The sequence below is a fragment of the Castor canadensis genome, chromosome 11, assembly GCF_047511655.1.
Source record: "Castor canadensis chromosome 11, mCasCan1.hap1v2, whole genome shotgun sequence".
Classification (NCBI taxonomy): Eukaryota; Metazoa; Chordata; class Mammalia; order Rodentia; family Castoridae; genus Castor; species Castor canadensis.
The window spans coordinates 36802049-36825482 of NC_133396.1; the positions used below are offsets into that span (position 1 = coordinate 36802049).

The window sequence follows — 23434 nt, forward strand, 5'->3', positions numbered from 1 at the left end:
TTTCTTCTCCTGGTGGGGGCCAGAGGAAACCTGTATAGCTGGGATTTCAGGGCTGTGGGGGGAGTGGGGGTACAACTGGAAGAGACTATCCTCTGGCACAAGAGAGACCAATGAAATTGGTAGAAGCTTCCAGGTGCTGAGCAACCAGATTACCTTGGTAAACAGAACACCCAAGTTCCATTCTTGAGCCCCACCCCTGGCATCTGCTGACTTGACGACTAAGTCGGGCTCTTTAACTCTCTGAGATTCAATTTCCTCACCTGAGAAGTAGGGAAGTTGTGCTTGGCATGCTGTGGCAAGGCATAAACTCAAAAGAAAGTCAAAGTATTTGGTGAACTGACAAACTGAAGCCCATGTTAGGGGTTGCTTGTCTTTAGGATGAGTCATCAGGACAATGGCAGGGATGGGAAAACCCCTTTTATATACACCCTCCTTGGTGGCAAGAGACTATGTGGTAAGGAGCTGTTTCTCATACCTTCTCCTTTTGCATATGCCTTTCCTTCTACCTGTCAATCCTTTCCCTTCCTTTCCTACTTTTTAACTTGTTACTCAAGTCTTTCAAATTCTACATCAGTGTTATCTTTGAAGTCTCTCTCCTCCCTCAAGCTCCCTGTCCCACACCACTGGCCGATATAATCTCTCTTGCCTGGCAGCAGTGTGACTACAGCCTGTCATATAATTGCTTCCTCCCCTTAGGTGTTTATCATATGTTTACTCTGTTCATAGGACCATCATCCTTACTGGACTGTGAGCTGCCTAAACATAAAGAGTGTGGCTTGTGGTTTATTTACCTCCCTGTTCTAGTCTCTCCACCCCACCCTTATCATCTACCATACTGCCTGGCACACAGAAGGCAACTCACAGTAGCAAGAATATCTGGACCACTAAGTCATCAGACTTAACATCACCAGCAGACAGACATGTGTTTTTTGTTTGTTTTTGTTTTTGTGGACTTGTTTGAGATAGGGTCTTACTAATGTAATCCAGGCTGGTCTCAAACTCTCCATCCTCCTGCATCCACCTGCAGAGTTCTGGGATTATAGATACGTACCACTCCGTGATGCCCTGAGAAAGTATCACCCCAATGGCATTCCTACTGAAAGAATTTAACCTGAATCTAGTTATGAGGAATGAATTAGGTAAATTCAAATTAAGAAACATTCTACCCAAACCTGAATTTCTAAAACATATCAATGTCCTTAAGGACAAAAAAAAAAAAGCATGTTAGCTAGTTGTGGTGGTGCGTGCCTATAATCCCAGACTGGCGAGACTGAGCAGAAAGATCACAAGTTTGAGGTCAGCTTGGATTATATAGTGAGACCCTGTCTCAGGAAACGAGACAAAAACAACAACAAAAAATATGTTAAGGGACAGTAAAAAGATATGCTAGCTAAATTCAATGTGTGTATTTAATTGAATCCTGAATTAAAAAGAGAACATTATTTGGACAATTGGGAGGGTTTGATGGTTTATTGAATATTGGAAAATAATATGTTATTGAAGTTTCCTGAATGTGTTACTCATTTTGTGGTTATGTACAATGTCCTTGTTATTAGGAGACACACTGAAACTCTTAGGGAAAAGTGCTATCACACCTGCAACTTCAAATGGTTCGGAAAAAAAATGTGTAACATACGCATACACAGGTAAAGCAAATGAGGTAAAATGCTACTATTTGAATCCAGATGAAGAGTAGCATATGGGTGCATTTTTTGCAAATTTTTATAAGCTTGAAAATTTATAAATTAAAGGTAGAAAAAAACATAGGCTTTGGCAATAAAACTAGGGTGTTTAGGACTGGGGTCATGGCTGGTGTGGTGGAATGCTTGACTAGTAAGTGCAAGGCCTTGAGTTCAGTTCTCAGCACCACAAAACAAAGACAAAAACCCCCTTTCCTTTGTTTTGGGTGAAGGGAGGCTGTGGGACTTTGGGCAAATCATTTCTCTTTTGCTAAGGGTTTCCTGACTGTAAATAGTCCTAATAATAGTGCCTGCCCTATAGGGTTGTAAGGATGAAGGAGGGTGATGGATGTAAGAGGGCTGAGCCAATGCTTGGCACAGGGTGAGTGCTCAATGAATGTTACCTACAGTATCTGTTGTTAATAATACCCGTTCACATGAAGGGACACAGATAGGAAAGTTGGAATACCCCCACCTTAAAGTTTCCATTACTGTTGTGAAAACCACAGAATGACTCATTCTCCTTATCTGAAAGAACTAGGGCCTTTGGGATTGCCATTAAATCCTGTTCTGGGGGCAAGAGTGGTAAAGAAATTGACTGAGATAGGTGTAGGATAGGCTAAGGTGGAAGGGCCAGCCAAAGTCTGAGGAAGCAGGGAGGTGCTGTGGCAGAAGACAGATACACACTTGGGGACTTGAGGGTGGAGACATAGTGACTGTTGTCCCCACCCCAGTGGATAAGTCACTAGTTACTTTACCTGCTCTGCTTGTCCATGTCTGCTTCTCAGAGAGCTTTTACTTCCTGGGCAAGGCTGCAGCCCCCAAATCCAGTGAGGACACCAATCTAGTAGTTTTTTCAGGTTTTTGGTAGGGGAAACTTCTGTGTGGTAGAATACAAGCCCTTCCAGGGATAAGTGGGGATTGGGGATTGGGAAGAAGCTTCAAGATGGTTAGGAAAAGAGCAAGCAGCCTGGACCCTCACATGTGTAATGCTTGTGGGGAAGGAGGATTCCCAAGGAGGAAATCAAACCAGGAGCCAGCTTTGTCACTGTACAGAGAATTTTAATAAAAAGCTGATTATGATTGCCAGTCAGCCTTTGTGAGGGCCTGAGATGGAAGCCTAGCCTTCCTTTTTTGCCTCAAGAGGCACACTGACTTCCTTCCTGGTCACAGAGCCATGACCAATCTGAGGAACTTGAAGCTCAGCGCCTAGAGACTGCCTGGTGCCAGGCAGGGCCTGGGCCTCAGTAGTTCTTCCAGGCTTTGGATATGGAGGCTGTTGTAATTGCTGCAGTGTGGTAGAATCTGTGCTCTCCCATGGATAGGTGGGAATAGGGGTTGAGGAGAAACTTCCTAAGCTGGTTAGGACAAGTGCAGGTAGCAGCAGATGAGTTTATATAGGCCAGGTTCAATGCACCTTCTATCCTAACTCATCTCCAAAGAGTTGATGTATTCACGAACCCATTTCTTCTCTGGATTGGCACACACCTGGCGGTTCTTTCGAGTGACAAAGCTGTGGGAGAGGAGAAGGTGAGACCTTGTTAGCACTGGGACAGCCAATTTTGGGTACGAGGTAGATTGAGGCATAAAAGGAAATGGTGATAGTAGTGGGGAAGGGCAGTTTTGGAGCTCCATTGGGTTTTATTTCTTTTTGGAGAAGACATTTCCCCTTCTGTTGAGTCTAAGGGCTCCCGGCCAGTAGCAAAGTTGTGTGCATTTTAAGCCAACACCAACACCTGCAGCCTGGAATGCTAAGAAGATGTGGAACTTCTGGTGCCTAGGGTTGAACTGTCTAACTACTAGCCTTTTCTTGGCACTTCTGCTCCAGGCTATGTGCTGAGTGCTCAAGATGCAGAGAGAGAAAGATGTCCCCCAGAAATTGTCATAGGCAACTAAGTGGGAGATAAGAAGTGCTCAAATTAGGCACATATGGTTTGGCTTTAGGTGACACAATGTCTAGCACAGAGCAGACACTCAGCAAATGAACACATGAGACTATCTATGCGTAGGTGGGCAAAAGAAAGAAGGACATGTACTTGAGTCTTAGTTTCACCACTTGTTTGTTGGATCATTGTGGACGAATCACTTAGGGCTTCTGAGACTAGTTGCTAACTTCTAAAATGTGGGCAGAAAAAAATTCCCACTTTTAACAACTATTATGAAGCTCAAATGAAATGATATGTGGGAAAGAACTTTGAAAAATACTGTACATGTCTTGTCATTGTTAGAATGCTGTGAGACCTCTGCTTTAGGGTAGATAGCTTAGAGCAACATGAAACCAAAGGTCCTGGTAGTAGACCATGGCTAAGAAAGGTGAGGACCCTGAGATACTGGCAGTGCCATAGCACTTCCCCAATTTACCAGCCACCATTGGGAGGCCTGTAAGAGTTCAAGGCTCTATCTGTGCAGACACTGGTGGTATAAACTAGAAATATAAACAGTGGGAGTCATGAGAATTGGTCCAGCTGACTTCTTGCCTGCCTGCTTCGAGATTGGTTTTATCTGGGGAAGACGTGAGTCTGGAGAGTAGTGCTGACAATTAACACATTACAGTGGGGTCAGCCTCACCTACTTAGCCCTTTCCCATTTTGTCTTCTCCTTTAGGATGTGTTTCTACATATTATTATTATTATTTTAAATTGATTAATTTTACTTAAGTTAGAACATTAGAGTACGAAGTTCTCATAGGAAGAGAATTAACTATTGTGCAGCTGTCTAAAAGTTTATTTTTAGGTTATTATTTTTTTTTGGTAGCACTGGGATTTGAACTCAGGGCCTCATGCTTGCTAGGGAGGCGCTCTCAGAAGTTTATTTTTAAAATCTTATTGAACCTCATAGTATGCTGCATTATTATATGGCCTAACAAAGGAATTATATGTCCCACCCAACATGGGAAATTTGTAATTCAGCCTTCTTTTTTGCAATTACTATCATATTTTGGAATATAAAAATGTGTTCCTTAGATTGAATCAAAATGCAATGTATTGAAGTATTGTACCTACCACACTTAAATATCTCATTCATTCTTAGATGTGGGATTTTCATTCTTTCCTTATGCATGTATCAGTATGTATGTCAAAGTTGCTAAGCTAGTTTCTGATTCCATGCCTAATAGCATTCAAACAAATTTTTGAAAATGGTGGTAAAATACATATAACATAAAATTGACCATCTTAATCATTTTTAAGCTTACCCTGCATGTTCTTGAGTACAAATATTTTCAAAGTGAAGGCTTAGGTTGTCTGGTAAGAGTAAGGTTTCTTAGTTACTTTTTGGGTTCTATCATGGGCAATGTGTGCTCTTTGGGTTTCTGCTTCCCCTTTTCTGAGCCTCACTTGGAATCACTTGACCATCCCTCTTTCTCCAACCCTGGTACGCAGAGGTGAGAAAGGGAGCAGAAGAAGTTTTCTGGGCTCTCTTGCCTCCTAGAATTTGTTTTCTTCTTTGGGACCATGTGGGAGCTTCAGACATAAGCCCTGTCCTTGATCAACCAAGGAATCATACAGGATTGGCTAGTTTCTCTCCTTGGCACCCTTGGATTGAGGCCGAAGTCAAAAGGCCAGGACACCAACCCCTATGGTGAGGATTGCTCAGAACTCCAATTCCTCCTCCTTACAGCACGTGATACCAAAGAGCAGATCCTCCATGCTAAATCTTCCCTTCCTTTCTCCATTTTTGGTGCCTCTACTTGACTAGCTTCCCTCATTCCACCTTAAGAGCAGGTATTCTCAAAGCCACTGCCCTTTCAAGTTTTTTTTTTTTTTTTTATGTGTTCTTTCTAGAGTCTCTGGCCCCAGGTCTGGCACACAGTTGGTGATTAGTGGATGTTTATTGAATGGGTAAATGAATGACTAAATGAATTGAGTCCATTCCTTAAGTTTCACTTATTGCTTCTTTGTATAATAATACATTTAGATGATGATGATAATAGTAAGTTAGCATTTATTTTATACCTACTGTGTGACAGGGAATGAGCTAGGTATTTATTATTCTCTCTGTGACCCACTGAGGGTCACCATTTTGGTTAAGGAAACTGAGGCTCAGAAAGTTAAAGGAGGGGCCCATGCTTATCAAGGTGGCATAGCTGGAGTTCTAACCGCAGGCTAGCTATGAAGCCAGTGCTCACTAAGATAATGTGACTTGTCCTCTTTTTTATCTGAAGGCCTCTTCCTTCTGCAGGAGATTGTCACACCTCTAATAACACAGCCTTTCCTTAGCTACCAGCCCTTTGTTTACACTCCTGCCCAACACTTCCACAGGGTTGTCTTGCTCGACTTCTTCCTCTTTAAACAGTGTGTCCAGGGCTGAGGATGTAGCTCAGTGGTAGAGCACTTGCCTAGCATGGGCAAGGCACCAAAAAAGAAAAAAAATTTTTTTTAAACAATCTGTCCTCCAGACTTAAGGTGTACCACACCTCTTCACCATCTGTGTTGAGACCCCAGTGTCATCCTTACCCCATTCCCTCTCTTGACCTCAAGTCCCTTGCCCTGAATAATTCTGGCTCCTCATTCTTGTCTCTCTTTTCCTCCAGGCACCATTAGCCTCCAACACTATGAATGTGGATAGTTACAACAACCTCTTAGCTGGACTCCTATTGTCTTGGCTTTTCCTTGTTACACTCATTTTACACCTGGAAATGCTTTTGCTGCATTTCCCTGACTTACAGCCCTCTATGCTTTCTTACATGAGTCCCCACACAAACCAAGTAGAATCTTGGAGACATTCTCTCTGTCTAGTAAATCCCATCCTACAGGTGCTTCTCTACCACTTCAGTTCTCTCTGCAAACAGCATCTTTTGCAGCAACCTCCTCTAAATCCCCAGTCCTCATCCCTGAATCTGGGTACATTTTCTCCCTTCCTTTATCAGTGTTCTTTTGCAGGCTGCTCTAGTCATTGCTGTGCCTGTCTGATCCTCTTATTAGGTATGAGTCTCACAGAGGCAGGGAGGGAGGGTGGGTTCATTAATCTCTGTCTGCCCATAATAGATGCTTAGGGAAGAATTTTTTTCTTCTGGGAAATATTTGTTTTCATAAGTAAAATGAATAATTCTAAATATTACCACTATTCTTTTTTCTAACCACTATACTTTGAGGGATTCATCAGGACTCAAGTCCATCTCTGAATACCTATAACTTTGCCAGTATCATGAAAATTTCAGGGTTAAAATTTTTAACAATTTATAGGAAACTTTGTGATTGCCCCATTTTCATTCCTTAAGTCTCTTTTATCTTAAATTTCTTAAGTACCTGTAATTAAAGACCTTGCTACTTAATTGAAAGAAGAGGTTCCAGACACAGTCCATCCCTCACTTACTGTGTAGCGTTGGATATGTCCATGAATTTTAGTTTTCGTTACCTGAGACAAGGAGAGAATTGTGCATACCTGCCAGGGCTATTATGTGAAATTTAGGCCACACACATTTGTCACACAAATCTTCCCAGGTAGTAGGGATTATTATATTTTATATTTTCCCAAATGCATTAGCATACATATTTAAAGATGAATCTCATCTCATTATTTCTTCCTAAATAGATAGGTTTTTTTTGTTGTTTTCTTTTACAGTTGGGGTCCTGACCTCTGACACTTCCTAGCTCCTCTGGGTGTGGAATATGGGACACTCTGGAAAGGGATGATAGAGTCAATCTTCTCCATGCCGTACCAGCAAAGACTAATGTCCTAGGAACCTGGCCCATCAGAGCGGGCAGGATCCTCCAAGAACACCTTGCCTAGTCCTTTTATAATATAACCAGGGACTCAGGCTGGAGATAGGAAGGCACAGTTGTTTTAAGCTGGAGGATGGGTGAGTGTGGGTAGGATACCCTCTCAGAGGGTAGGCTTGCTCTGGGATCCAAAATTGTCCATTGCTTGTTCCCCCTGGAGAAATCCATGGGGCTGAGACTTACACAACTGCCAGGTTGGAGCACTTGCTGCTGGTGTAGAAATACTCCTTGATGTGGGTGCGGGGCAGTGGGCGAGAAATGTAGGCAAAGCAGCAGGGAGTTGTGTCTGAGGCATCTGGGAGAAAAAGGAAAGAAAGAAGGTAGGAGACTTCTTTATTCATTTCCAGTGTATGCTGGACATTGTGTGTGCATTTACCTGACTTAACCTGAAAACACTATTACCCACCTTGGCAGAGAAGGCTCAGAGAAGTAAAGTCACTTGGCCATGAATACACAGTGGCAGAGTGGGGATTCCAACAGAAGCATGAGAGGATCTCCCCAAATCCCCATCTATTCCTTGAGTCAAGCTTGTATCCTTCTGTCTATAACAGAACACATTGCCCTTGGCTGCCAGGATTTGCTGGGGCTCCTCCTGCTCTGTCCTGGACCCTCTGCCTTCATTCTTGCTCTTTCAGGATCTACAGTGGATTTGAAACTTGGGTTTCTTTGAGACATAGGGTATTTGTAGGGAGATTTCCAAAATTGAAGTCCCATGGCTTAGCCTAAAGATGCATATGGCATCTTGGGAGCCCCTGGCTGGGTTCCAAATAGAGAACTTCTTGTTGGTGTGTTAATTCAAGATGCTTCCAAATAAGTCATTGACTATTACTCCCCAGCAGAGCTCTGGTGTTTATTGTCCCAGCCAGATAGAGCTGCTTTGAATACCAGTTTCCACACTTCCTATCTTAACCTCCCTGGGCCTCTGTGTCCCCTCTATCAGTCAAGAGCAACTATTCAAAGAGTAGTTGTATTGAATGACATATGCAAAGCAGTCAGCACAGTGCCTGATCCATAGTAGACAATTAATTAGTTTTATTTTTATTGGGGTACTGGGGTTTGAACACAGGGCTTTGCCAATTAACTTTTGTTTCCTAAGCCCCAATTTTCCATCTAGGAAGTGAGAGAATATGCCTGTCTCAGGAGGGTTTTGTTAAGTGTTTAGAAAGTTTTTAGAAACCTTGCTGGTAACAGGCATGAGATAGTCATTTTTCAAGGTCAGCTTGAGCAACCCCTGCCTGCTAATATCCCCAATATCAGCCCACACTCAGTGATCACCAGCAGGGCTCAGTGGTGTAAGCCTTGGAGACACAGGAAAGTTGGTCAGGGGGTCCCTGCAGCTTAGAGACAATAGATCTCTAAGAACGTTTGGGTAAAACAATATATAAGAATGTAAATAATGGAGTTCAGACAGCATACATGCTATGGTTGAAAGAGGGCAAGATCTAGGACAGCAGGATGAGGTGGACATCCTAGGCAAGGATGGACCAACTCCATGGTCCCAGACTTACATGGGGTGGCAGATGCAGGCACACACAGGGCGGCAGCAGTGAGAATAACAGCAAGGACAGCTGCGGAGGTCTTCATGGTACCTGGAGCCACAAACTGTAGGAGAGGCACGTGCTGTCTCAGGATGCTCTGCAGGGATGCTCTGCAGCTCAGGCGGGCCCTTTATAGGAAGCCAGGCCAGTAGAGGAGCACCCCACAAGGGGACTTTCCAAAACAGCTGCTCAGTGTTTGCTGACATCATAAGTAAATCACACAAAACAGAAAAGGAAACTGAAATAACCTCCAGAAATGTGAGTCTCTTTCCATTTCCCACTGTCCTCCCATCCTGAGTTCATTAGTTCCCTATTTGTCCAAGCACCGTGGTGCTGGCATCCTCAGCTTCACCTTCCTGGGCAGTTCTTCCTCAGACAGCAGGAAGCTGCTGCCTTGCAAGCAAGGCGGAGGGGCAGTTAGGACAGGAGCAGAGGCACCAGTCTTCATTTGGCTCCTTTCCAAGTTTCTGCCTGGGCTTGGTTTATCCCCCTTCTCTCATCTATGCAAGGATGTTATTTGCAAGTGTTTTATGTAGTCCCCAAAGGAGGGGAGAGTACCCACTCTCTGACTGGGGCAGTGGATCTGAGCTGGACATTGGACAGGAATTAGAGTCATCTCTATGAGAGAGGGGGTTTCTTGCTTCTACCACAAGGTCACCCCCATTTATTTGCTGAGGGATCTTTGGGGGAAATTCTTTAATGTCTTTGAGTTCTGCTTCTTTGTTTACAAAGTGGCACAATTAGATACTGGGATAGATACTGTTTTGGCATGTGTCAGCTTATTTACTATTATCCCAGTTTTACAGATGAGAACAATTTTTAAAAATGTAACACACACTGAGGATATTTTCTTGGTAGCTACTGTCATGTAACTCAGCAAATGTTGGAATCCCATCTCATTTCCAAGGTCTTGAGCATGACCTAGAACATGAAATCTACTAATGACTTTAGGGATTGTTCTTTGCCTGTTCTTCAGCTGCAGAGGAAAAAACGAGGACCGGAGAGCAGGAGTACTTGCTAAGAACATACAGCAAATGAATGACAGAGTTGGTATCAGAATCCTACATCTTGGCTCCCACTTCAGTGCTCTGTCCACTAAATACAGCTTGACATTAAAGGTTTCATGGTCAGGGTCATGGTCAGGGTCATCCTCAAAACTGAACTCATGGTAGAGGGCTAGAGGTGGGGGTCCTTACTTACTCCATTCTAAAGAATTGGATACAGTAAGTCTTCATTAATTCAGAATTAGTGACAGAATTACTTCAGAATTCAGCCTGGGTCGGGATGAAATTGGCTTCTGAATAAGAGAAAAGTATTTATTGATAATGACTAAAGCCAAATTTTAAAATGGCAGAACTTCTGAGAACATTTTCTTATAGCTACTGTCACATATGTAACTTAGTGGCTGAGGGTGACTAAGTCACCAGACTGAGAAGACCTTGTTATGCTTTCTCCTTACAATGACTTTGAGGCTGAGTGGTTGTTATTCTCACTTTACAGAAGAGGAAACTGAGTCTAGAGAGGTTATTAACATCCTTAGGGTCACACAGCTGATAAGTGGGCTCAGAACCTAGGAGTTCTTGATACTTGCACCCCAGCTTCTTCCAGAAGCTCACATCAGTAAGGCAGTCAACAGTTACGAAGACCCGTCCAGGTGCTAGGTGCCCATCTCATTCAAAGAAACAAATTACAAGCACTTTAGAAACATTCATCTATCCACACAAAAATGTCTTGCCTATTTTAATTGGTCCCTTAACATAGCCCTCTTCTTTGGTGTGAGTGAACTTATCAAACATGGAGGCTGTGGTTAGGTGGTGGTTAAGAGCAGAGGCATGTTTATCAGCCAGGCGGCTTTGGGCAGCTTACTCAGTCCTTCTGGTTTTAGTTTCCTTATCAATAAATCAGTGATAATAATAATGACCCCTCACATAGCTATTTAGAAAAATTAAGTCCTTATAAATGGCTGTAGTGCAATGTCAAGTACTTAACAACATTAGCTGTTATCACGTTATTAAGAGTAAAGAGAAGCTGGGTATGGTGGTGTACACCTTAAACCCTATACTTGGGAGACTGAGGCAGGAGGACTGGGAGTTCTTGGTCAGCCTGAACTACATAGTGAGACATTGTCTTAAAAATAAAAAACCAAAACCAAAAACAAAAGTGAGGAGATGGCAGTCCATTTAAGGATATTCCATACTTTGGGATTTTTAGCAATCTAAACTACATCCCTAGTTAATATGAATTGGTGAACCTTATTACAAAAAATGTTTCTTTATTACAAAAAGTCTTTGAGCAGATAAGTCAGTTGAAACGTATTGGGGTTAAGTGACTAACTTAAGGCCACAGTCTACAGTGGTAGAAATTGCCATTGGGCTTACTTTCTACCAATTGCCTTTTTAGTAGAGAAATCCTGCAACCCTTACCAAAACTCAATTGTCTTCTGAGAGCTCTATGCCTATTTTTTTCTTGCTCTCTGTTTAAAGTATTTTCTGCATACCAGGAATTCTAAGTTAGAACACTAGCTGAGGATAGAGGTGAGGACACCTCAGAAGGGACCAATGTGCTTTTCATCCATGAATCCCAGTGTACCTTTTTGCTGGGTGAGTGTGCACACATCTATGTTTAAATGGTGGTGAGACTGGAATGGGGGGGGCTGTTGCTGAGTGGAAATAGGCAAAAAGAATGACAGGAGCATCTTTCTTTCCCTCTGGTGGTTTCAGTAGATTGTGAAGAACAGAGGAGTGAGAAGAACCTAATTTTTATTCCATCTCTGTCATTTTTGCCCCCTTTGCAAAATCAGGATTCAGACTTTATCTATTAAGTTATTCTCTGGCAGAAATGCACTGATTCTATAAGCCATTGCAGAAAGTCCATGTAAGCAGTATGGTACCTGGTACAGGGAGAAGGTCCCATGAATGGGGCTCAGTAACTATCAAAATTATTCTCTCAGTACTTTATGCTTATGAAAACTAGGAATTCTTGCCTGTCTGACCCACTACATTGGTGGCTGACAGGATCAAGGGACACAGTGACCATGGATGGGCTTAAGAGGTTGTAAGGTGAGGCATAGACATCATGGAGCCATCCTTCCTTCCCTGTGCCTTCAGTGTACATGGACTACACTGCTCTATCATTCTTTATTCACTCTACAAATTACTATTGAGAATTGCTGTGAACCAGAAATATATAAGGCACCATGGTGAGCAAGGTCTGCCCTCTGGAACATCTCTGTGGAGGGGTCGTGGGGGAGGAAGACAGACAATACACAAATAAATATATACTCCTTAATCATGAGTCTCTTGTCTTAATTTTGTGAACATAGCGTCCTATCCTTTTTCTTTTCTATTTGTCTTTTGTCTTCTTCCACTGCTTTTCAGCAAATGTTTTGGACATGGTAGATGCTAATTCGGTGCTCGGTTAGTCTTAATAACTTCTTATAGCATATTGATTAAGTATATGGTCTCTCTAGAGTTCAAAATCCAGCTGCATTACATATTTCTATTTATTTTTAATAAAAATTATATATGTTTAAGATGTACACCATGAAGTTTTGACACACGGATACATGGTAACATGATACTACAAATGAATGTATGTGAATATCTTCCCACAGTTATCACTGTGTACATATAGTGCTAGCATCTGAAATCTCTCTTAGCAAATTTCCAGTGTACAATACAGCTTTACTGACTATAGACCTCATCCTGTATGTAAGAGCTCTAGACTTATTTGTCCTATAGTACTGTAACTTTGTACCCTTTGACCGTTATCTCCAGTCTCCCCCACCTCCCTGCCCTTGATAACTGTACTTCTATTCTTTTCTTACATACATTTAACTTTTTATTATCTCACAGATAAGTGAGAGTACACAGTTTATTTTTTTTCTGTTTTGGCTCCTCTGTTGCTCATTAATGATCAATTCCTTTGGGCTCAAGTTTCCTTATCTGTGAAATGAGAGATTGGGCCCACCTATTTGGGGGTAATGGAGCCATTTAAGAAACTGCTGAATGCTGTGAACACCTTCTACCAATAGGTAGACACCTGTACAGACACACTTGTCATTTTGCATGTAGAGAGTTCTCTTTGATGGGCTGGCTCTCATCAGCCGTCATAGCTCTGGCACCTCTTTTCCACAGGTCTCTCTAGAGCCAAGCACACATCTCCTCCAGCCAAGCATGCCCTTCCCCTCCCTTCTTGTCCTGGCTTAGACTGTTTTTCTTCTGTCATTCACTCTTTTTCCAAAGCTAAGATGGCTGCCAGCCAAGTCACACACTGTGACGTTATGAAACCAAGCAAAGCCAGCGAAAGTGAAACCTCATTCCATGTGCATTCCTATGCTTTGGTCAGACATGGAGTTTCCCTATGACTGTGGGGGTGGGGAAGCTCTGCCTCTTCTGGCTGCTCTTAACGAAGTGCCTAAAACAGGGAAAGTCCACCCAGCCTCTAAGAACCTGGGCCCCTAAGAAAGCAAAGCCATTTTATTCCCAAAAGCTTTAATTTTCTTCATCTGCAAGTTGTAGAGTTGGTTCTTCTTTCCTCAGAGGAGGGAAACGACCACCTTACCACCTGCAACAGCAAGTTGCTGTATCACTTTCCTTCTTTCTGTAGGATCCTGCTTGGGGCAGGTGCTCTGCTGGCACTGGTTGAAGGATTTTCAGAAGGCAGCAGCACAGGTGCAAGCTGAGGCCTCCCAGCAGGCTCAGGGGATGTGCTCAGGTGGAGACAGGATTCAGACCCCATCCAGGACCCTTTTTACTACATCCTGCCCTTGCCTTTTTGTCCCAGCTCTGGTTTGTTCTTTCTGTGTTATTCACTTCTATCTCTTTCCTTTCTTCTTTTCCCTCCTTGTCACTAAATACGTTTTTCAGTAGGTCAGGGGTACTGACTTTAACAACTGCACTAATAGTTCCGACCACATTCAGGCCGGACGGTTGCAGTCTCCCCCCCACTCTTCTCACCTTTCACCACACAGGACCGTGGCTGTGAACACCCACTTGTTTTCTGCAGCTGCAGACCGCATGTGGTGTGTTTGTTGATGGGAAATGTGCTCATCTGCGTGGGGTTTCTGAAGGAGCCATGCAGGGTATCTTAGGGCTCAGATGGCCATAGGAGTGAGGCCCACAGGGAAGCATGGTTCTTCCAAAATTGCTGGGTGACAGATGACTTCAGGTCCTATTCCTCCTGATACATTGGAATCCATTTTTGTTTTCTTCTTCATGTTTGTTGGAGGCCTCCTCTTTTCTTCATGCATACCCCTAAGTGAAATACCCTGTCTTTTACTCTTTAGGAATCCTTATTGTCAGAGCACTGGCCCCGCCACTTCTGCTGTCTCTAGCCTGATAAAGCCATAAAGCCTGATGAAGCAGGACAAACTTGAGGTGAAATCAGACAGCACTTACTCTCTAGGTGTCTTTGGACAAATTATTAACTCTTCTACACTCTGGTTTCCTTTCTGAGAATGGGGCCTAAGATACCTAGCTCCTAGGATGCCTCAGAGGATTAAATGAGGCGATGAGTAAAGTGCTCAACACTATTTTTGACATAAAGTAGATGCTTCAAAAACAATTCCTTCCTTTCTTCCCCTGATTTTTGACTCTAGCATTTCTTTCCTTTATGTCTTCTCCTTCCCAATAAAGGTGTTCTTATTAGCTGAGACTTCAGCGACATGGGGATGAGGAATGGGAGAGCTGTCAGGTGCCATGCCAGACCCTTGGGACATTATTCTACTCATTAGGAAGTGGTCATGACTCAGATGTGCCCTGAGTTTTCCACCCTCCATCCAGTGCCCTTCAGACACTCAGCCCCGTGTTCTGTGCTTCACTGGACCTCTCTCTTTCAGAGCTAGGCTATGGACTGAGACATGGTCCCTCCTTCCTTCCTGGCTGTCCCCACAGGCCAATACACAGAACTTTTTTAGATGAGTTTCACAGAAAAGCTGATAAAGGAAGTGGCAAAATTTTCAGGACTCTGTAGTTGTGGTCTGGATACTGTTTTTGCTTTGTTTTTGATCTGGCCACCAGTAGCCCCTTGGTTTCTTGCCCATTGCTTCCAGTCTCAAAGGTAGAGTTCTCCAAATCTTTGCTTCTCTCCTATGCTGCTTCTCCTGCCCCTTTCTGTCCATCTTCCTCAGCACTTAGGCCCACAGACTATTCTGGCTAGAATATTGGGAACCTTATTTGAGGAACTGCAGCTCAGGTGAGGAACTCCTCTTGGGAAATTTCCTCTAGTCAGGGTTTCTGTTCCTTAGTCAGTCATTCCTTCTAGAGTCAGCTTTGAGTAGTGAAAAAAAGAATGGACTGGGAACCAGAGGCCTGAATTCTAGTCCCCCTTCAGCTCCAAACCTAGTTGTGAGATTTTGGCAAACCACTTGCATTTTGTGAACCTCAGTTTCCTCACCCAGGAAATGGAGATCTAATGATACTTCTGAGGCCCTTTCCTTCTCAGTTAAAAGAAAAAAAGCAAATTATTTCTGCTGTACTAGCGAGAGATTTGGAACTGGAGGCCTGTTGCCTCCAACAGTTCCTGTTACTCCTACTAAGGCTGAGGGGTTACTGTCCTTTCCTTCTCTCTCATCCTTCTAAGGGCCTGGGATTTGCCTTCCTACTTAGCTCCATTGGCATGCTGCATGCCTTCAGTTACCCATCATGCCACGCCACTGTCTTCCCTCTACTCACTCCTTTACTCCTCCAGCTTTCCACTCATCCATCCTTTTATCACTCATTCGTCTCTGCACTGTCTGCGGGTTAAAATTCTGTGTTCATAAGTGGATGAGACATTTGCTAACTAAGTCAAGAGGGCAATGTATTGTGGATAATGCGGAGTAGTTCATAGAATGAACAGAGCATTGGGGACCGTGGCTTGGAAAAAGGACAGGTAAGAAACCAGAAAGACTAGGCATTTGAATAGCTGGTACTACTTAATGGCCTCATCAGGGTGCCACTGTTTAACTAGACATACTCCAGCTAATTTTCCCATCTTCATCTCATTTTACTAAAGATTCAGTCCTGGGAGAAGGAGTACAACCAGCCAAGCTTGTGTCATTTGCTTGCTTCTTGGCTGGGAGAAGATAGAGCATCTGATTTGCAGGACCTGTGTATGCGGGGGGTGGGGAAGAATTCCAAAACTTTGCCAAGGTGATATTGGGAATGGAGAATGGATGTTGTGCAGAAAAATAAAAACAAAACAAACAAACTGACCAACCAATACTCCACCCACTTAGCTACCCACCCATCTATCAATCCACATATCCATGTATCTACCCATTCTCTTAGTCAGTCAAACAACATGCTTTCATTGATTATCCATCATGTTCAAGAAGCCATGTCGAGCACTTAGATATAGCACAAGGCTGCTAATCAGAAACATCTAAGAGTTTCCTCGCAAAAGACTTATCTATGGAGCTGAAACAAAGACGAAGGTACAGGAAAAGGAATTCATATACATCTATGTACTAGAATGTTGCTAGGGACATGTTACCTATTTTAGTGGTGAGATAAGAGTTTTTGTGAACATCTCATACCACCAGGAGATTGCTTATTATGGGGGCAGAACAGAATGAGACCAGGATTCAGTGCCAGGAAACCTGAGTTGACTCTGGTCTCTGCTTCTCTCTAGCAGTGGACAAGTCATCTCTCCATTTCCTTATCCATAAGATAGAAAGAATGAAGGGCCAGACTCAGTGGCTCATGCCTGTAACCCAAACTACTTGGAGGTGAAGATAGGAGGATTATGGTTTGAAGCTAGCATGGGCAAAAAGTTAGCAAGACTATCTCAAAGAACGAGCCGGGCATGGTCGTGGTGGTGCAAGTCTGTAATCCCAGCTAGGCAGGAGGCAGAGGTGGGAGAATCATGATCTAAGACTTGCCTCAGGCAAATGCAATACCCTACTTGAAAAATAACTAAAGCAAAAAGGGCTAAGGACCTGGCTAAGTGGTAGAGTGCCTGCTTAGCAAGCACAAAATCCTGGGTTCAATCCCCAGTACCACATACACAAAAAGAAAAGAATGAATATAAGAATCCATGCCTTGTCCAACTCAGAGAACTACTGTCTGTGGAGGTGAAATGAGTTAATAGATGTGGAGATACTTTCTAAGTACAAAGAAAGAAAATGACTTCACCATGGTTACTTCAGATTTCCAGAGTGGCTGATGGGAACACCTGTGCTCATGTGTGCTGACTTCTTTCACACTCTCACTGCCCACCACCCAGTAGTGATTCTGGAGTAGATTTGTTGGTCATTTCCATTCCTTACACTGGTAAGTGAACATCCAGGGTAATTACTTCTACCCACCTCAGAAGTGAGTGGTCAAGGCTGTAGGGGCCTCAGAAAGCAGCAGCTGGGCGAGGATGTAGGTGTGAGACTGGTCTTGTTTCTTGTAGACGGGAAGGATGGTGAGGGGAAGCTCTGAACCTTGTGGGAGGCCTAAGTGTTGCATCACACAGTAGGAAAGGGCTGGGTTTGCCAAGTCAACACAGGAGACCACAGCTTGTGGTCAGAGGGGGAGCACATGTTGTTTGCAGGAGTCACAGGATTCCAGACCACGACCCTGAGTGAGGCATGTCACCTTTTTGAGCTTCAGTTTTCTTATCAGTGAAATGGGTGACTTCCCTATAGGGAACAACCCTATTGATGGTGCCTATTCATCTTCATTTGTCCTAGGCTGGATGTCTGAGTCAGCCATAGGCCTCCTGACTGTCTACCTCTCAGCTAATCTCTTCCAGCTGAAGGTTTTGTCTTCATGGAAAAAGCACTCCCTTGGCTGCCTTTCATTGTTAGCCATACATTACTACACTCTGAAATTTGGTATAAGCTATTAAATATTTAAAAGCATGTATTGTGTTTAATAAGCACTAGCAATCCTACTTCTAGGAATTTATCTAACAGATGTATTCACACATGTGCAACTCGATCTATGCAGAGGAAATCATGGGTTGTAGTAATGGAGATTGTGACAGCCTAACTGTCCATCAGTAAGGCACTGGTGAAGTAATTCTGGCACTCTCACATAATGGAGCGTCAGGCAGCACTAGCAGGAATGAGACAGCTTCCACCTGCAGATATGGAACAATCTCTAAACTAGATGAAGTAAATGAAAGAAGTAAAGGGGGTCAGAGTGGCTTATAGACTTTGCTGCAGTGTGTGTGTGTGCGTGTGTGCACACACGCGTGTGCATGTGTTCATGCAAAAGACTCATTTATCCTTGTAAATGCATAAACATTTTTTTGGAAGCAGCTAAGAAACTGGTAACAGTTACCCTCCTGTCAGGAAGGGTAGAGGAGGGAGGCCTGGGGACAAGGGTAGGGGGCAGACCTCTTTTTTCTTGTATACCACTTTGTACTTTTAGAATTTCACGTCATGTGAACGTTAGATTGATTTTTAAAGAGTCATGCCCAGGTGTTGGAGGGAGAATTCCCCTGGAACTTCATCCTGCCCTCAGAGGTTCCTTTTCCTCTCAGACCAGCGAGAGACTGGGTGCTCTCTGGAGGTGCTCTCTGAGGTGGCGTGACTCGAATGTAGCTCCTCCCTGAGGCTCCCTTGCCTCAGCCCTCACCCCAGCCTTCACCACATCAGGGAAGTGGGCTCTTAGAATCAAATTTAACACCCCAAACACAACCTTATATGCTTCTCCCCAAGGAAGAAGGGTCTGGGGAGGGTGTTAGATCATCACCTCCTCTGACAGAGGGGGTTGCATAGTGGGGAGAGCAGTGTTCACAGTCGTACAAACTTTGGTTCCAACTCCAACCTCTGCCATGCTCCTGTGGAACACTGTCCTCATCTATGAAGTGGGCTGACTGTCCACTGAACTCAGAGGACCAGGAAGAGGAGAGGCAATTGCAGACAGTATCTGACACACAGTAGCTTCTCAGTAAATGGATGCAGTTTTGTTCTGTGGCCTCAAGCAGATGCTGGAGGAAGAATTCCTATGGAGTTCATCCCAATCCTAGACCTTCTGCTCCTTAACTCAGTGAGAGATCCACTTCCCTCAGCAGAGGTTCTCTGAGGCCATGTGACACACGCCCCATCCCAGCCCTCACCCACCCCCTCGCTGCCTTCCACTGCTTCAGGCGACTCCTCAGGTGTGGGAGGTAGTATTGACAACCCCGTGTCCCAAACAAGAAAACCAAGGCACAGCAAAGTTGTGTAGCACAGTTGCTGCGTAAGTCAATAGCCCAGTGAGAACTCAGACGCAGTGAGTACTGGTTTCCCTCTCATTTCCAGCTGCGCTTCCTCTTGCTCCTTTGTGCTGGGTTGGGACAGCATTTCTGGGTTGGAGACAGACACAGAAATAGATGCTTCTTAGGAAGTGACAAGAGAACTCTAAGCTAAAAAGAGGCACTTCCACGGCAAGATTTTCACTTTGAGACTCCTGGGTCTCAAAGGACTGGGAGGACATGGTGAGATATGCACAGACAAGACACAACCCAGGACTAATCACCCAGGGGAGTGATTTCTGGAACTTGGCTGCAGAGGAAAATGGTGGCTCCACGAAGCTGGCAGGAACTGTCTTACAGTTAGACAAGAAAGGAGGCAGATGGGCATCCAGCTACTTTGGCCACCAGCAATCACAGGAGGGAGGATAGCAGTCTGGCTGTGGCTCAGCCTCAGGATTGCATGAAAGGGCTCTGTGGCCAGACCAGGGTTCCTGGGAAGCCACCCTGGGAGCATCCTTAGCTGACACTGTTTCCCTTATAGGTGGCCATCCAGGGACACAGAGTAACAAAAAAATTGCAACTATGTAAGAAAAACACAAACATACAAGATTCAAATGAAAAAAGAGATTCAAGGGACACAGTACATATAGTTGTAGTAGGAATCTTAAGTCTACAAAAGGTTGACAGAAATAAAACTTTACTCCTATATATTTTTACTGCTGTTTTCTGGCCTGGTGGGAAACTTTAACCTCAGTCTTTTTGTAGTGTCCAGGTATTTGGGAGGCCCTTGGGATTATCTGAATCCATGGGCCATCCTTCTTGGAGTTAGCTTAGTGTGTGGGTCTGCTGGCTTTCTGATGGTTTGGGGTCACACTTGAGGAAGGTCATAGAAACCTTTCTCAGGGCTGCTGTGGCCCATCTGCCTGGATGGTCCTGCAGCCCTTCCTCTTTAGAGTCTTCCTGCCTGCTGGGCCATGTGTGCAGCACCCACCTCTCTGCTGCTGAACTGGGAGGCTCTTCTTTGTTTCAAAGCTATCTACTCTCCTTGATAACGCTGGTGAAGACATCGAATACATCTTCTCTTACTCTTCCTGCAGGATGTTTAGGCTCTTAGAATACACAAGCAGACTCATAGCTTTGCTCTCTGCCTGCCTCATTTCTTCCCTGAGTGAGGTGGAGGAGGTGCATGGTACAGACCATCTGCTTGAGTGAGAAAAGGAGGGGGGTATACTGTGGGAAAATACCTCACTTTCCTACTGAGAATACAACGTCCCCTTCCAATGGCACTCCATTTCCTGTGGTCAGTCAATCCCACAAGCAGCTTGTCCTGCATTTATACGCATATAGATTTGATTATCTGTGCTAGTCCCTAACAGGGTAATTCTCATCCATGGCACCTCTCTACCTTCTCCCAAGACCCACTGTACCACTGACAAGATGCTCTGCTAGGGAGCTATAGAGTAGAGAAGGGCTCTTCAAGCTGGCTACACCAGCCTCTGCCTTGCCTTCAGAGCTCCCCTTTTCTTAACAGATGGGCCTGCACTTCCTAAGGGAGCACTACAGAACTGCCATCTCTGCTTTGCCACGCACACAGCCCTCTACCTCTTTCACTCCTTAAAAAAATTATTGAGGTGTAACTTGAGTACACTGAAGTGTACAAAACCTGCAGTTTGATGAATTTGTGTGTGTGTGTGTGTGTGTTTGTTACTGTGGATTGAACTACCATTTAGCTATGCCCCTAGTCCTTTTTGCTTTTAGTTTGTTTTTCAGATAGGGTCTCACTCTTTTGCCTAGATTGGCTTCAAACCATGATTCTCACCTCCACTTCCAGAGTAGCTGGGATTACAGATATGAACCACTGTGTCCAGACTGTTTTTTTTTTCTTCCTAGCGGTTTCTCTCTATGTAGCTCAGGCTGGCCTGGAACTCACTATGTAATCCACACTGGCCTTGAATTCACACTCCTCCTGCCTCAGTTACTAGGATTTCAGGCATATACCTCTTTCCCAGCATCTCTCCCCCTTTCTTTATGGTCCTCACTTTCAACTATTTGTCCATTTTGTATGCAGAGTAGTTTCGCTTTTCCTTTTTCCACCTCCCAACCCATGCCCTAAGATTCCTATCTTCCATTTACTTTTTATTTGACCTTGTAAGTTATTTTCCTAAACAATAGCAGTTCCCTTTTTAAGAGCAACTCTGGGTGCCAGCTGTTGGGATAATTGGACTTTTCTTCTTACCTTCTGATAGAGTAAGGTCACCCTTAGGTCAGAAACTGGATCCACAGGAATTCTGCTGGCATACGTCTGTGATTTAGTGAAACTCACTGGGGAGAAGGAGCTGGCTGCATTTGAACTCATAACAAGAAAGAGCCACAGCTACTCCAGATGGGTAATCTGAGTTTCAACACAGTTGTGTCCAAAGTGAGGGTCTGCTCATCAGATAACAGGCAATATGCTAGTGATGCCACTGGGTTTAAATTATACCCATCTTGCTGAGGGAGATAACTGCATTTCTCAATGTAATTTAAAAATGAAATCAGGAAAGGTTTTGTTGTTATGTTTTCATTACAGAGTCCCTGTAGAGATACAAAGTGAAGGGAATGAGAGTCACTTTGCCCCTTTCCCCCATACAACTTGCAATGTCCTCCTTTTTCTCACAGTGGGTTCCAGTAAAAAGCACATGGCTTATATTTTGAATTTTGAGTTCCTCTTTATCATTCTTTAGCATGTGTTCTGGGAGGTCCTGTCTTGTCCTGAATTCCAAGCCCAAGTCTTTCCTAGAATCCCCCAATCCATTTTCCAAATATATATACCAATTTGTAGGACAGGGCTTCTGTTCTCAATTTAGGTACCCAAGATCCTAGTTCCTGAGTGCTTTCCCAAACATTCTTAAAGACCAAAAATTGGCCTTGCTCTTCTTTTTTTTTTTCAGTACTGGGGCTTGAACTCAAGGCCTATACATTGAGCCACTCTATCAGCCCTTTTTTTGTGCTGGGTTTTTTTCAAGATAGAGTCTCATGAACTATTTGCCCAGGCTGGCTTCAAACTGCAGTCCTACTGGTCTCTGCCTCCTGAGTAGCTGGGATTATAGGTGTGAGTTACCAGCACCCGGCTTGGCCTTGATCTTGATTCTGCCTTCCAGGAGTCTGGATCCTAGACTTTGAGCTTCAACTGGGTTGTCCCCACTTTGCCACTGGCAGATGCACCTGGTATTGCTGATCTGCCTGGCCTTAGGTATCTCTTGCCCTGAAATTCTTGGGTCTATATTCAGCTTGGGCACTGGGGACCACTATTTGCCTTATCACTCCCTTGACAGCATCCTCTGGTAGCCCATAGCAGTCCATATTTGGCCTTTAAAACAGGCCTGACTCTTGTGCCTGTCTCACCTTGGGGAAAGGGCACAATTAGTGTGTAGTGGATAGGACTACTTATATTACCTTCTTCATAGCTACCAGCCTGCTGGCTGAGAATCATCAGCAATCTGCAGGTCTATAATTTCCACCATTATTTCTCCTCTTAGGTGATGCCACTGAAGACTCTTGATGGTGATAGTAACAATAACTCTAATAAAGAATAGTTAGTAAAAATTATAATTGAAGTTTATTGAGCATTAATTTACTACTTTGCAGACATTATGCTAATTGCTTGAAATGAATCATCTTATAGCCCTGTGATGGGGATACAATTCTAGTTCTATTTTATATATAGGTTAATTAAGTTGTCTGTGGGTAATAGTCTAAAGACACAAAGAGCTGGAACTGTATGCCTGTGTGCCAGTCATACTTATTTAAAGTAAGATCATCCATTTGAGCTGGAAATTGTTATGCTGTATACATGAGTTAACTGAGACAGGTGACTTTAAAGCATATTTACAAATTCTTTGATTTTCTCCCATCCAGAGGTGGAACATATGCCTTATGTCCTCAGACCTTTGTGACAGTCTTAAGTGGTAGATGCAGACTGACACTCCAGGCTAGAGTAGAAAAGGTTACATAGCTTCTTGCTGTTCTTTTTAAGATATTTGCTCTGGAAGCCTTTGAAGTGAAGCCTCCCTGACACTACCATATTAGAGAGGCCATGTGGGAAGACAGAAAGTGACAAAGATGAGTCTGGAAGCCTCCATAACCTTCCAGTGAAGTCTTTCCTGAACTGTAACAACTATGAGAGATGATAGGTGGTTGTTGTTTTATGCCATAAAATTCTGGGAGTGATTTGCTATACAGTATTGATTACTGAAACACAATGTTGATGGGTTATAGAACATGCTACCCCAAAATGTGGCACCTTTGCATACAGAATAATTTAAGCTGCAGGAAACTGAGAAAGCCGCAGAAGTAGGAATGTGAC

The 23434-nt window shown here is 43.8% G+C and overlaps 1 protein-coding gene across 1 annotated transcript; it reads right to left on the reverse strand.

Annotated features, from left to right (window-relative positions):
• Positions 1-2720: 2720 nt before the first annotated feature.
• Ccl5 (C-C motif chemokine ligand 5) lies at positions 2721-9080 on the reverse strand. The gene is made up of 3 exons (XM_020174828.2): positions 8908-9080; positions 7583-7694; positions 2721-3192 (listed from the first exon to the last, which is right to left on the reverse strand). The coding sequence occupies exons 1-3, from the start codon at positions 8981-8983 to the stop codon at positions 3105-3107; spliced, it is 276 nt and encodes a 91-aa protein (XP_020030417.1). The 5' UTR covers positions 8984-9080; the 3' UTR covers positions 2721-3104.
• Between the last annotated feature and the right edge of the window lie 14354 nt (positions 9081-23434).